The sequence below is a fragment of the Ascaphus truei genome, chromosome 1 (assembly GCF_040206685.1).
Source record: "Ascaphus truei isolate aAscTru1 chromosome 1, aAscTru1.hap1, whole genome shotgun sequence".
Classification (NCBI taxonomy): Eukaryota; Metazoa; Chordata; class Amphibia; order Anura; family Ascaphidae; genus Ascaphus; species Ascaphus truei.
Genome location: NC_134483.1, coordinates 477078137 through 477093970, shown reverse-complemented (window position 1 = coordinate 477093970; position 15834 = coordinate 477078137). Strand labels below are relative to the sequence as shown.

Genomic DNA, 15834 nt, shown 5'->3' with positions numbered 1-15834 from the left:
TTTTTCCTGTTTGCCAACTCATTTTCTTATGATTTTACTTAAATAAATTACTTTTGTCCTATGTTCAGAGAATTAAACAGGGTGTTCACTGCCATATGATCCCTTTGCACAGAAATATGTGGCCATGGCACTTAGTGGAAGCTGCATTTATTACAGGGCTGGCACTCTGTGCCACTGCACCGGGCCCTGCGCTCTTCCCCACAACAATTCAACTCCTTGCCGGGGGGGGGGGGGCCCTTTGTAACTCTCTTACCTTCTCCATCTCTTCCTGCAGGGTACCTCATCGCACCATCAAATGGTGACACGTTGCCATGACGTTATACCACGTGGCGCTGCCATAGTAATGTTCCATTGTCATGGCAACGCGGCACCATGATGAGGGCCCCTGCAGGAAGAGATGAAGGTAAGGGGCCCTGCACCCCAAAATAATTTCCCACAAGACCCGGCTGCAATATCAGATACATATGAAAAGTAGCTGCCAATCAAGATAAACCATTTGCAATGATTAGTTACTGAAAGGAACAGCCAGCCTTTATTTAATGTAAACTTTGCATCAATTCTGTAAACGAGAACAATAAAACAAGTTAATGGTTCCCCAATAACTTCAGATGTAAAAAATACATTTAATACAATCCTAAAAGGTGTCAGTAAAACACAACAGTTCATACATACAACATACCTGCATAAAAGCCTTTAATGCTGGTATTGTTCAATGACTCCGCTACCATCTCTTTCATGCTGTTTTTACTACGACTGTCACTGGCATTCAACTCCACATAGCTGTAGTCAAGCTCCTAATGCAAACACAAGATAATCCAGTTGTCTGCTCTTCAAGGATAGCAGCCATAAATATGCACCATCATGTTACAAATAGGGTTACGTCTAATTGTTCTCCAACTCCAAAACGGGCTCATTCAACAGAAAGGCTTTAGAGCGCCACCAAATGCCGGGTATATCAGCTAGTTCACAAATAAATCATTTATTTTTAATTATGAGAAAACACAGCTTTAAAAAAAAAAAAAACGGACACATCTTGCATTTCAATTGGAAGACCTGCATTTTCCTGCAATGGCAAACTAGCAAATTGCAGAGTAAGTGGCACCGGTTTTTGAAGTAAACCTGCCAGTGTTACAAGCCATCCTGTGCGCGGGCATCCAAAAACAGAAGTTTAACAGGCCAGGTTTGAGAAAGAAATACACATCCCTGCATCCCCGCAGACAAGACTTTTCCAGCCACCAGAGAAGCAGCGTGCACACTTTATATTCTTCCCAACCCAGGAAATATTTCTAAAACCAAATACATCGTAACAAGTACAGCAGCCATCCAAGTACAATGTAACCTTAACAATATTTATTTATTTGTAGCCAGGTGACCTGATGGCTACTATTCTTCCATTGGGCTGGCAATGAAAATCAGGTTGCCAGTAGTTGCTATGGGGTTTTCCCCCCACCTCTTTGGTACTGCACTTGAGTGACAGTAGGGGGTGGTACATCCTGTTGTAGCTGGGACAACTGGGTGCCCGCCTCCTGGCAGTACTGCCCTAAAGTTAGTAGTGTCTTTCCCCACTTTAGGAAGGCAGGTCACACAACTGGGAGCCTGAGATTGGGGCCTTCCCTTGTGCTTTTCCCCCCGGGGGAGATTCAGTGTGGACCATACCTCTGCTAGGGAGGTGGGGAAGAGCTAGGACAGCTGCAGGTGCCCTTGGCCTGTAGTGACGGTCGAGGGACCATCCTTCAGTGGTAGCTGAGCGAGACTGCATTGAGCAGAACCCTGCCTTGTTCCTGTACTGCACAGACCAAGATATAATAAACCTTTCCAGTTGAATATAACTCCTGCCTCTCCTGCCTGGTGCATGACCTTACTGGGGGGAGAGGTAATAATCGTTCAACCGTTGGAGATTCCCTTCAGTTCCTGGAGCCAACGGCAGATGGAGGCGCTGCACTGCTAAAGAGATATGTAGGGTATGAACCCCAGAAGCCTAGTCCTGTGCCCCACTACCACCGGCAGACGACTCAGCCATCCTGTTACTAGCAGGTATATGCTCCATAGTAATGGACAAATTTCCCACCGGGTGGATGAAAAACCGTTACATATTTATAAGATGTTTTACTAGGAAGCAATACATTGAAAGTTACCTCTCGTTTTCAAGTATGTCCCGAGTTATGATGACAAATAATACATGGTACAAATAGTTACATAAGTGAACAGGGTATACATTATATACAAGACATTGCATGCACAGTTAAAGAAAATATATATATATTATAGGTGTACAGTATGTACCAGTTACAGACCAGATTAAAGTGTGAGACAGCTTTAGTTTTGAAAGAACTCAGACTGGTGGTGGCTTTTAGGTCATTTGATGCCATGATAATGTGACCCTGAGCAACTAAATGGGTTTAATGTGGCATACTACAACCTATAAATAGATTACTGCCAAAAACAATACCCCCTTCATCAGGTCTCGGTGAGAGAATTCAGTGAGTACTCAAAATATACAGTATATCTATTTAAGAAAAGCTTTGCAAAGGCACTCACAGGGCGGGGTGTAAAGATATATAAACGCATGAAGAATGGTTTGTGCCTTGTTGCAATTTAGTGCATACCCATGTGTCAAATGCATTTGCAACAAATTTGCTTGTAGCTTAACCTTTTTCATGCATGTAGAAAGTAATGAAATCAGAGATGACACCAACCGTTTACAGGTATTACAGGCCTCTCTGCCAGTGAACTGTTTAACATCCAAGTGTGACATTTAACAAAGGATTAGTAAGCAAACCATTTACCGAGCTAGAAAGTCACATGAATAAGAAGATCACAAGAGTACAAGAACACATCACAATAGCTTAAAGATGGCTACATGTATGTAAAGTAATGTTTTGGCTCAGTGAAGTGGCTGATCTGGCAACAACGGGAGGGAGAATATTATAGGAATGGAATACTTCAGTATTTTGGGAAATGTGAGAGGAATCACAGATTAAAATAAATAAATAAATAAAAAGTTCTGCTCTGGGACACTTCCGGTTCAGAATGTGTAAAAACACACACACTTTTTTTTTTTTTAATGTTTGCTGCAGAAAATGATATAATTTTCTCTCAAGACTAACTGGATTAATTAGCAGTGCTGGTGCCTTTAATCAGAAAGGCTGCGAATGAGACCATTAAAACTGTCTTTCCACAAAAATGTAGTTATCGTGTGTAGTTAGAACTACTCAAAATTCCTTGATGTTCAGTTTATAGAGGTCAGTAAAACAATTTACCTCGCAGACTAGCACGGCCGTTGTGGTTTTGCCAACACCTGGTGGACCAGACAGCAAGGCTGCTTTGAAAGACGATCCATCAAACTTGCCTTCAAATTTGTTAGATTTTGCTGCAAAAATGTTAAATATATTGTAGTTAACACCAACCAAAGAATACGCCACAAACTACAGCCAAGGCCAGAAACGTCTGCGCAGGTGCCACCCGGGAAATGGTATGGAAGGTTAAATCGGCAGAAAAGAGCGAGCGCATGCAGGACAGGATTTCAACATGTGAATTGCACAATAAGATATTTACATTTCAACTCTACACCAGTTTTAAAACCAATCCTTTTATCAATATGAAAAGAAAGACTCCTCTCCAGAACACACACAAGAACATTTATATACAGTGGTTCTCAGCAAACACAAAAAAATAAAAATAAAATCAGACAATAGTCAATATGGAATTTAAAGAATATATTAAATTGATGCAATACAAAGCTGTCCCTAAGGCTAAGGCTCCGCTCCATCAGTCAGCGCGCCCGCACGGCAGACAGGCGGGGCGCTGACAGACAGTGACCGCGATATGCGGTCTGTAGGGAGCCGGAGTGGGAGGGAGTGGGACAGGATCTGATCGTGGTGCCATCCACCCACACACACCCACACCCACACCCACACTTTAACCTGCAGCTCCTTCCCTGCTCCCCGCCCAAGGCGCCTCCCATCTAGCTCCTTCCCTCCCCTCCTCCCCATTGGCTGACTCGCGTACCATGTGACGCGTCGCCGCATGGGAACAAAATTCTCTGGTATCCCCTGCTGGCTGACGCGTCACAGTACGTAGTCAGTTGGCAGTAAGGAGGGACTGGGACCGGATCGTGAGGCTACAAGGCAATGGCGAGTAGCGCTCACGAGGCCGCCCGCGCCACCGGGCGCAGTGGGTCCCAGCCCTAATACAGGCATAAAGAGTACGTCTCACCAAAGAAAGCTATACACAATCAAAAACGGAGGGAGAGGTGGATTGGAGGAAAAACACAGGCGGTGGAAAAAACACTAGGAAAAAAGGGGAAACCAAAAACTGCGCAAAAACAAACGGAACGGATAAGGTTATATAAACATGGGGGGGGGGGGGCAATGTTTCGGGGCCTAAATCGCCCCTTCATGTCCGTTCACACAGACCTTTAGAGCCAATGGTAGTTCCCTCAGTTTTTGATGGTGTATAGCTTTCTTTGGTGAGACGTACTCTTTATGCCTTTATTAGGGGCAGCTTTGTATTGCATCAGTTTTCAATATATTCTTTAAAATTCCATATTGACTATTGTCTGATTTTTTTTCTGCGTGCTGAGAACCACTGTATACATTTGTGACTTTTGTGGGGGTTTTGAAGTTCCTCCCTGTTCTCGTGCACCACTATATTAATATATTATTTTGCTAGTATTTCTTGTGTGGTGTAGTGCTACCTAACACATACTTTTTTTACACACAAGAACATTGGTCAGTGCAGCTGCTTCAAAATTGGTTTGCGGTGTTAAACAAAAAAAGGTAAAGCAATAAAATTCATGAACAAAAAAAGCAAGAAACAAAAATACAAATCTGTAGGCCAGGGGTGGCCAACTCCAGCCCTCAAGGACCACCAACAGGTCAGGTTTTCAGGATATCCCTGCATCAGCACAGGTGGCTCAGTCATTCTGATTGAGCCACCTGTGCTGAAACAGGGATATCCGGAAAAACTGATTAGTTGGTGGCCCTAGAGTTGGTCTACTTTGCTTTAAGACATCTCCCTATCTTGATTTAACGCCTCAGGTATGTCCCCCAGCTATACACTGTACATTGGCATAGAACTGCCTGATCATTAGGACTAGGTCTTTGAGATCTGTATTTGTATTTTTTTGCGCCCACGTTTTTGAACACTGTACAGTACATCACAGTTGATCTAGCTATAACTGACCTACATTGTGGGTGCCGGAGGATTTTTTTATTTGCATATATTGTATATTCTATGCATATTGGGAAAGTCCGCCCCTCCGAGCACCTTTATTGTAGATAAAATGACTTCCCCTCTTTATCCGCACAGAGCGCTGTCCAAGCATAGCAATTTCCCGGCTATTTGGTTTATTTTAAAGGACTAGGTTTAGAAGCAGGACACCCAATCTTTATTATAATAGCACTTTATGGATTACGTGTTCTACATTCGATAAAGGATCATAGAGCTAGCTATTAGATATCATAACAAACCAAAAGAATTTTAGTCAATTGTAAACTTTTTGCAGAGCAAATAATAGCAACGTTTTCGTGACGTAGCCAATTTTTGAAAAAAATGGTGCAAATCAAAATGGAATAATTTGCACATCTCTTCTTGAGAGGGAAGAATGCAGTGTTATACCAAATCAAAATGTACCGAGACCTGGCAAAATTGGTTCATTTATACAGGGCCACACCCCTTCTACTGCTGAACTTAAAAACATGGACATCAAATGATTATACAAAGAAAAAAATAAGACCACAAAACAATATAGTTACCAGCAGGTTTTTTGTCAGCAGAAGAATGGCTCTGATGCCAGTTTTTTAGCCATCTCAGGAGTTTGCTGGCACAGCTCTGCTCTCCTTGCTGTCCAATGATCCCCTTTGTAGAAGTGGGTTTGTATTTATCCACCCAGAGTAAACTCTCACACATGCTACTGCTCGGTTGCAAATCCAGAGCTTTCCCTGAGGTTTGCTTTTCTTCTGGATCTTTTTTGAAGCTTGCACATTTTACGACTTCACTGGCTTCTTTCTTGAATAAAGAACCCCTCTTTTCTGGAGTCGATTTCTTCCGAACTTCCACTTCCTTCACTGGACTTGGCTTTTTCTTCCATTGTTCATTTCTTTCTGGAGTCTTTTCGGTTTTTGCTTTTGCTTTCCTTGCCTGAATTAGAACAGAACATTGGGACATTGGCAAGATCAGGAAACATACATTTTGAAGTAGCAAGTGTCTATTTCTTGTACTTTGCCGTCTAAGGCAGGGGAGCGCAATCTCTTTTTCCTGCGGCCCCCTGCCGGCTGTTCCCCTCTCTGCGCCCCCACCCTCCATTTACCTTGGTTCAGACGTTCTGGGCATCATGTCATGGCAATGTGATGTCACATGACCCTGCAGCGTCATTTGACGCTGCGTTGCCATGGCGACGTGTCTCCAGAAGCAGTCTGAACCAAGGTAAGTAAAGTTTACAGAGGCCTTCACCGCTTCCCCGGCATTTTATTTAAATGCCTTCGGGAAGCGCGCCGGCCTTTGTAAACCCCGCGCCCCCCGCACCGCCCGTTTGCGTACCCCTGGTCTAAGGGATAGATCCACAAAGCTCTGTTGAATGAAGGCTCATAACGTGACGCTACCTAAAACAAGAACAGATGTTATATGTTCCCGGAGGTTAATCTGTAGCCTCAAAGCCAATTACAGGTAAACGCCATATTTTGGCGTCTGGACGCGAGTAACACCAAGTTTAACTACCATAACATTGAGCTCCAGCGTTAACCTTAACGGAATACAGTGAATATGCAACGTTATAACGCCCGATTTGCATGCCATCATCAGGATTGGCAAATCATAGTTAACACGATGCTCTTTACTGGCGAAAACATTGCTTAACACTATGTTATGGCCCTTTGAAGATACGCCGTTCGTCTTAACGTAACATTAAGTTAGGCGAACGTCATGTTGAATGACTGGATGGAGCTTTACGGCGGTGGCCCAACAGTTTGCTCCACTCAGCGCAGTCGAGAGGAACGTCAGAGCCCAGAACTCCAACAGGGAATAGGGGAAATTGTTGAGGCAAGCGGATAGGGTTGGCTGGTGTGCTGGGGCTGACAAAACTGCTGTCCCAGTCTCTTCAGCCCTAGCAACAATGCTCTAATCCCAATGTGTAGTTCAATGCCGGAGCTGAAGATCTATACAACATACACACTAAGGTAGTCATATATGCAACTCTATTAGGCAAAAAATAATAATAAAAAGATCTTTTATAATTAACACTACTTATCTGCCTTTTTACTCAATTACTCTGAAAACACAGTTATGCTCAGCATGTTTTTTTATGGCTTTAAACATAACATACCCTTAATGTTTAATATTAATACAGTAATTCAGTCCAGCATGGCAGACTCCCACACAAACCTCGGCTTCTGTAGCTATGTCATACTTCGACCTCTTGCCAGGTAAAGTCCGAATTAAATGAAAGAGACCATCCTCATCAATCACCTTTGTCCCAAAACTCTCTGCCTGAAGGAGGAAAAACACATTAAAAAAACAACTGAAGAATCAACTTCACATCCAATGTATTAAGAATCAAACATTTTAGTGACAACCCCTATTTTGCTTCCTAGTGATTCCTATGCACCTTTTAAAATTTTTAAATAAGCTTTGTATAATTAGGTGGACAAATCACAGCAGTTTCTTACTGCCCTTCAAAGTAACAATATGGGAGTTCAAATTTGTAAAGAAAATGCAATAGAAAAAATTGTGAATGTTTAATATTTTTAGGATTGGTTTGATACTCATTTTTTCCCCAAAAAGAAAGAGGCCATAACTGGTTATTTAAATTTTCATCAAACATTTGCGTATGTCCTGTCTTAAGAGCAGAATAGTCGTTTTTCCATTGTCCCCACAAATTAAAGGAGCATGTAAGAACAAAACCCTAAGTGGGAAGCAGAGGGTCTCCAGAGCAGTCACGTTCATTTTAGCTCCGAGGACACTGTGCTCCCCGAGATGCATCCCTCAGGAAGTGCTACCAGTATATCATGGAGGTTTCATTCTCCCGTGTCACGCAGGCCAATAGGAAGCCGTGATGGGTGCCGTTGTGGCCTCCTATTGGCCCGCATCATGAGGGAGCTTTGAACCTCCATATTGTTCACACCCTGAAGTGGACAGTACCAGGGAGCACCTTCTGAGGTGGTATGCATCTTATGGGGTCCTTGGAGTGGAAATTAACGATGGAGACCCCCTGCTTCCCACCAATGCTTAAAAACAGACACAAAAAACCTCCAAAAGAAGCTCTGTGAACTGCTCCCTTTAAAGTTTTAAAAACAGCATTCCCTGTTTAAATGGAGTCTGTGATGTTTAGATCTCTTAGATTTGCGGATATATCACAACACGTTGCTGCTTCCCCCCTCCCCCCTCCCCCCCAATAGGTACAGTTGTGCTCAAGTTTGAGTCTTGCTCTGTACGTCTTTAAACCAGGTTTACAAGCTGTTTAGCTGGAAGCTACATACAGTAATGACACTATTGGGATCGGAAGCTGCATGTGGAACAAACTACAAGCGTCAAGATCGATATCCGCAGAATCTTGATATAATTCAAACACATTGGGAGATTGCCACAGACCAGGAAACCTGGGTGAGACCGGTGCATGGCACGTCTGAGGGTTCTCTCATTGTACTTTGTATGGTAGAAGCTTTAGGTTATGGGAAATCAATTGTTTGAAACAATCTGTTCAGTTCTACAACGAAATGAATTGAAGTTGCCAGACATGATGTTGCCTGATCAGAGGCGGCATAACATACCGTACCTTCTCCCGTTTAGACTCCCCGGCATCACGGCCCATGACCAGGTAGTTCGTCTTTTTGCTGACGTTTCCGGTTACTTTTCCGCCATAACGCTCTACCAATGACTTGGCCTCATCCCGTTCTACAGACTCCAAAACTCCAGTGATCACAAAGGTCATGCCCTCCATGCAGTTATCTGCTCCCTGACATCCAAAAGATAAGCAAACTGAGAATCTTCCCAACATATTGAGCACGCTTCTCTGCTTGAGAAATCTGTAGTGTTATAAATCTAAAGCATCAAGAAGTGTAACAGCATTGATAATTTCAAAAGTCATTGAAGTATGGTTAGATATAGATATATATATATATATATATATAGATATATATATAGATATAGATATATATATATAGTGTCATCTTTTACTCTTCAAAAGCAGTAGTACTTGAGGCAGCAGAAGGCAGATATTAAAACATTGCATTTTTTGTACATATTACAAAGTTAATATAACAAATGTCTAGTAAAACAGAGGGTGGAAAATCGCAATTGATGGATACAGGGTCACCAAAATTGGTCATAGTCAATGTTTCCTCCTGAAATTGCCACTAAAGTTAGCCAATGATGGATGTTGGATGCTGGTTGTTTTTTGTCTTTAAAGCAGCAATTTCTTGTTTTGTTTTTTTGCCTCCATAAGGGGTGACTGTATCTCTGCAGCCAGGAAACGTGTGTGCCTAACATAATGGCAGTATTTAAATGTCCCACGGACCAAACAGGATGCCGTGATGTCATCTGTTGTGACTTCCTATTGGCCAGTGTGACCTGGACATTTAAACTTCAGAGATACTGGCAGCACCTGCTGAGGTATCTCTGGAAGCAGGGGGGACACCAGAGCTGAAATTAATGGGGTTCAGCTCCAGACTCCCCGGCTTCAAACCTATAACAAAACAAAATGATGCATGCAACCTGGCTTGCTGCTTTAAAGACAAACTGGATATTTATAAAGAGTGGTGCCGTGATGTTAGGGGCATGCGATGTATAATTGGTGAACCGATTTTCTATTCCATGACATCAAATTCTATTATGAGGCTATAAAGATGTATAGAATCGGATACACTGCTTGAACGTTTGCAAAATGCTGAAGTAGAGAAGGATTTGCCCATCCTAAATCTCACGTTTTAAGCAGTACATGGATTTCCCGCCAATACCATTTCTTAATCCTGTTAGTACAAATGTTAAGTGTTGCTTTGTCTGTGTTTTTGGAAAACTAAACACCCCTTTAAATGTAGACCAATTATGATGCTTGATGCAAAAATATGACTGGATGCCATCAAGGCTTTTCAAATGCTATGGGAGCAAAAGCATACTGAATGAAATGGCTATTATGCCTTATTCAGAGTGATGGTTGTGTGGAAAGATTAAGACATCCACAACATAGGTGCACAAATAAAAACAAAAGATGGGTGCCTCAAGCAAAAAAAAGTGCGTTAAGGCAGGTCATTTTACAGCAAAACTCATTTTATTCTAAAGCCACCATGTAAAACAAATACGTTACGGTACTCTCCAGCAGCTAGAAGCGATAAAAGTACAGAGTTAAAACTGTATGTCTGTAACCAAAACTAGTAGTTTTAATTCTACAGAATGTTTGTTTGCTCGCCTCTGAAATAAGAAGCACAAACATGTTTGATGCATCATTTCATGGCTAAAATGTTATGGCTTATAAATAATGGCCAACTATGTAAAAAAAAAAAAAAATTATTCCAATAGTCTTCCGGATAGAAAGGTTCTGCACAGTATGATTATAATTCGCAGCAAACCCATTATGTGGACGTATGTTCCAAGTCTCCAGCCATCTTAACAGAGAGAACATAACCCAGTCATGTACTTGTCATTTACCTTCGGAACCTCCTTGGAGCCCAGTGCTTTTGGACCTTCACGATTAAGAAAATTCCGATACTTCTGATAATTGGCCCGCTTCTTCTCAGAGTCCTCAGGACTCGACTTGGAATAAGATTAAAAAAACTTTATTAAACAGGAAGCATACAGCTTTTAGGGGAAAACAATTCTGGTAACTGATTCTTTGTCCTTAAAGCTGCAGTTCAAGCAATATCCTGCATGTGTGTTTTTTTTAATAAATCAGTTCTGTAGTAAGAAAAAATACTTTTAGCATTTTCTGTTTAAAAAAACAACAACTTTGAAAGACCAATTTTCTTGTATTCTATTTTAACAAGCATGCTTGTTCCTATAGCAACCATTTACATTCCCCATATTTAAAGATGTCGCCAAACTTTGTCGATCAATAGACGGAGAACGAATTGACCGGCAGCTATGCAGTTCTTTAGTTAAGTAGAGATTGCCCACATGAAACTATTAAAAGTAAAAAATAAAAAAAAACACGGGAGCTTGAACTGCAGCTTTAACGACGTGAAAGGGTGGCAACATACTATGCTCTTTACACACCACAAAAAGTAAAAGCTAAGCTACGAATGGAGGGAGGTCTTACCCCCGATTTGTGAGGAGAAGTTTTTGCTGGCGTTCTCTGCTCCACCTTTGGGGAAATAGGCTTTTCTTTTGTTGCTGCAGTAGAGGCCTCCTTTTCATTTCTCTGGGCTTCATCCATTTGTTTCAGGATTGCCAGCTTTGAGCTGGCCTTCAGAGGCGCAGCTTTATCCGATGCCGGCTTCCCAACGTGTGCAGACGAGGAGTCAGAATGTGAACGCGAAGGCTTTGTGTCCTCAAATGTTAGGTGATTTTTTTCCTTGCTACTCTTTGTTTCCTCCGACAAGCTTAGTGCTCTGGCTGCAACACAATATGGAGGAGTTTGAGTGACAAAATCACTAAAAATGTCATGAAAAATATTACCAATAAATGAATTTCTTGTAGTCCCGCAATGACAGTGCATCATCTCGGCATTTTATGCCGTTTCCAGACAGAGGTGGGAAAGGTCAGTGGACTTCACAGTGCAATGATACTCTCTTTCCCCGAACCATCAGTTACACATCTAGTCGACCTTCCAAAAACCCAAATTTATAGAAACAAAAAAACAAAACAAAACGCCACCAGAACTACTCTGGTGTGGGAACCAATCAACCAGTCATGGAGACACTACGAGAAGTTAATTTATTGGTAAGGCTGCGCGTATAGTGCCCGCGACAGGCGACGTCACCTGTCGCCGCTAGCGAAAGTTATATTTCGCTTTGCGGCGGCGCGGGCTTTCTGGCATTTGATTGGTTAAGGAGCTGTCACATGAGGCGACAGCCCTTGAAAAATCAAATATTGCCAGCTACCAAATTTGGCGACGTCGCTCCGCCACATTGTCGCCATCGCGCTTACTATAAGCGCACGCAGCAGCGGCAATGTATTTGTTTTTGGGCGACTTTGCGTCGCCCGTCGTGGCACTATACGCACGGCCTAAGAAATCATTTACCTTACGTCTCTCCATGACAGTGTGAAAATCTTTTATGGAGTGTGAGATTTAAATATGCAAATGGATAATAAAGATAAAAGGTCTCTTCTACAATCTGCACTCTGTATCATACAGCGTAATGTTTAATAATAAACGTTGCAACAGCACACAATTAAAAACTGTTGACCTTTGTCAAAATAAAACATTTGTTTACCCCATGTCAATGCAGTAATACTGTACACCAAGTAATCGCTCTAAATGACTTTGAATGCCTTAGAAAGGCTGTACTATTGAAGCAGTCTTAAGGGATCAATCCACATACACGCACACACACACGTAGCCAGGTACCCTCCGATTCCCCCGGGCTTCCGTTTTCCCCCTTACCTCGTGTTTTAGGGAGGGCGACGGCAGGGCGCCGCCATGTTTGCTGTGCGCGCGCGCAGGGCTCGGAAATGCGCAGAACGGATAGCATGCGCGGCGGCCATTAGGGAGCTTCGTGCATGCGCAATAGTAGTGCAGGTGTGGCGGCCATTACAGGGAAGGCTCTGTACGGAACTACAAGTCAATAGGTAGTAACAGTAATAGGTAGTAACAGTAATAGGTAGTAATAGTAATAGGTAGTAATAGTAATAGGTAGTAATAGTAATAGGGCAGTTTTGAATAAGAGCAGTTAGCATCGCTCTGCTTCAGAGGCCGCAGTTATGTTGCTAGGCAACCTGAGGATGTGAGATGTTAGTGGCAGTTGAGAGATTTTTGAATAGAGACAGAGGGAGAGGATTTGAAGATGAGGACAGTTCAGGGAGTTGGGATCAGGACACAGAGGGGGAAGGTAGGGTCCAGGGAGAGTGTGTCCCTTGGACTAGGCCAGAGAGTTTCCCCCCTTGTCCTAGATAGATCCCCTAAGCCAGGGTTTCCCAAACTTTTTTTTCCGTGACCCGGTTATTTTTGAACTTCTCCTTCGTGACCCACTAAAAATGTTATCGCCTATAGGGCCTGCACAGACACACACACAGCCACTGATACACACGCAGCCACTGACACACGCAGCCACTGACACACGCACACACGGATACACACACAGCCACTGATAAACACACACACGCAGCCACTGACACACACACACGCAGCCACACAGAGACACTGCTACACACACACACACACACACACACACACTGATACACACACAGAGACACTGCTACACACACAGACACTGCTACACACACACAGAGACACTGATACACACACACACAGACACTGATACACACACACACACACACACACACACTGATACACCCAGACACTGATACACACACACACTGATACTGATACACACACACACAAACACACACACTGATATATACACACACACACACACACACACACACACACACACACACACACACTGACACAGATACAGATACACAAACACACACAGCCCCTGATACACACACACACACTCGCTCTCCCCTATACGTACACAGACACAAACAGTGAATTACAGGCAATGACGGATGTGAGTGACTGGAGGGGGGGGGGCAGGGACTGGGTGGGTGGGTGGGTGGGAGGAGGGGGGGACTGGGTGGGTGGGAGGGTGGGACTGGGTGGGTGGGAGGGGGGGGACTGGGTGGGGATTTTGTACTGGGTGGGAGGGGAGAGGGGGCACTGGGGGGGGAAGGGGGGACTGGGACAGGGGGGGACTGGGACTGGGTGGGTTGGGAGGGGGGGACTGGGGTGGGGAGGGGTGACTGGGACTGGGGGGGACTGGGTGGGTGGGAGGGGGACTGGGTGGGAGGGGGAGGGGGGACTGGGTGGGAGGGGGGAGGGGGGACTGGGGGGGAGGAGGGACTGGTGGGAGGGGGGACTGGGTGGGGGGAGGGGGACTGGGTGGGAGGGGGGAGGGGGGCCTGGGGGGAGGGGGGACTGGGTGGGAGGGGGGACTGGGACGGTGGGAGGGGAGACTGGAACTGGGTGGGTGGGAGAGGGGACTGGGACTGGGTGGGTGGGAGAGGGGACTGGGACTGGGTGGGTGGGAGAGGGGACTGGGTGGGTGGGAGGGGGGACTGGGTGGGTGGGAGGGGGGACTGGGACTGGGTGGGACTGGGGACTGGGTGGGGGGGACTAGGACTGGGTGGGTGGGAGGGGGGTCTGGGACTGGGTGGGAGGGGGGACTGGGTTGGTGGGAGGGGGGACTGGGACTGGGTGGGAGGGGGGACTGGGACTGGGTGGGAGGGGGGACTGGGTGGGTGGGGGAGGGGGGGACTGGGAGGGTGGACTGGGACACTTGGGTGGGAGGCAGTGACTGGGTGGGTGTGTGGGAGACGGTGGGTGAGTGACTGGGTGGGTGGGAGATGGTGGGTGGGTGACAGTGACTGGGTGGGTGACAGTGACTGGGTGGGTGACAGTGACTGGGTGGGTGACAGTGACTTTGACAGTGACTGGGTGGGTGGGTGACAGTGACTGGGTGGGTGACAGTGACTGGGTGGGTGACAATGACTGGGTGGGTGGGGTGACTTACCTTGAGGCCGGACGCTTTCCCCTGCTGCCCCCGATATCCCCTGCTACCCGGGACGGGAGGTGGGCTTGGGGGCACGGGAGGTGGGCTCGGGAGGGGGTGGCACGGGAGGTGGGCTCGGGAGGGGGTGCCCCGGGAGGTGGGCTCGGGAGGGGGTGCCACGGGAGGTGAGCTCTGGAAGCGGGTCGCGGGAGGAAGCGGGCCGCAGAGGAGCTAGTACTTCCTCCTCCGTCCCACGTTGGGAGCGGGGGGGAGGAAGGGAGCGGTCCCTGCTTGCCCTGCGCATGCGCGCGGGACCGCAGGGGGAATCGCTGCTATTTTTTTTAACTCTAGCGGGGGGGGGGGCTGGGAGGAGACACCGCGCGGCCAGCCTCGCTGCGACCCGGTAATTTTGGTGCCGTGGCCCGGTGCCGGGTCGCGACCCACCATTTGGGAAACGCTGCCCTAAGCCACAGTAGGTCTGCTGAGAGGTGTACAGCAGGGTAAGACTAGAGATAGGGACATTTCCCCAGTAGTACAGTATACAGAAAGGGATATTAGCTGCAGGATGTTGCCGCTGCAGTTGGTGTGTGTGTGAGACGGATCGTGAAAAGTTAGTGTGTGTGTGTGTGTGTGTGTGTGTGTGTGTGTGTGTGTGTGTGTGTCTGCAGGACCTTGTCTGAAGTGCAGAACAGCCTGACCTATGCAACGGTAGCAGACACTGTTGATCGGCCTGAGGACTCATCTCTGAAAGAAGCACATTATCGCGCCGCGGAGCCACGTCGTGGAATACTGGTTGCGGTTGTGATCTGGTCTGGACCGAGACCAGGGAGGTATCGTTCATGTGCACCACCGGGCCCCAACACCAGGGAAGCGCGCTGTCCCCACACACTCTGAATAAAGTGACACTGCGGCTAATGTCTTTACACAGTCAGAGGTCGGGACAATAATAGGGACCCTGTCCCTATTGCCTTAGAGGTGGGAAGGGCATGTTGATTTTATATATATATATATATATATATATATACAGGCATACCCCGCATTAACGTACGCAATGGGACCGGAGCATGTATGTAAAGCGAAAATGTACTTAAAGTGAAGCACTACCTTTTCCCACTTATCGGTGCATGTACTGTACTGCAAACATCATATACGTGCATAACTGATGTAAATAACGCATTTGTAACAGGCTCTA

At 45.6% G+C, this 15834-nt stretch overlaps 1 protein-coding gene across 2 annotated transcripts in view; it reads right to left on the bottom strand.

Moving 5' to 3' along the window:
• The window catches only part of RFC1 (replication factor C subunit 1), a 93916-nt gene that overhangs the window by 9268 nt on the left and 68814 nt on the right, over window positions 1-15834 (bottom strand). For both annotated transcript variants that reach the window (XM_075567863.1, XM_075567864.1), the window contains 7 exons: window positions 11246-11541; window positions 10639-10743; window positions 8771-8950; window positions 7381-7485; window positions 5757-6141; window positions 3261-3370; window positions 680-794 (listed from right to left, as the gene is read on the bottom strand). In XM_075567863.1, the coding sequence (XP_075423978.1) occupies window positions 680-794; window positions 3261-3370; window positions 5757-6141; window positions 7381-7485; window positions 8771-8950; window positions 10639-10743; window positions 11246-11541 (1296 nt within the window). The remainder of the gene's footprint in view (window positions 1-679; window positions 795-3260; window positions 3371-5756; window positions 6142-7380; window positions 7486-8770; window positions 8951-10638; window positions 10744-11245; window positions 11542-15834) is intronic.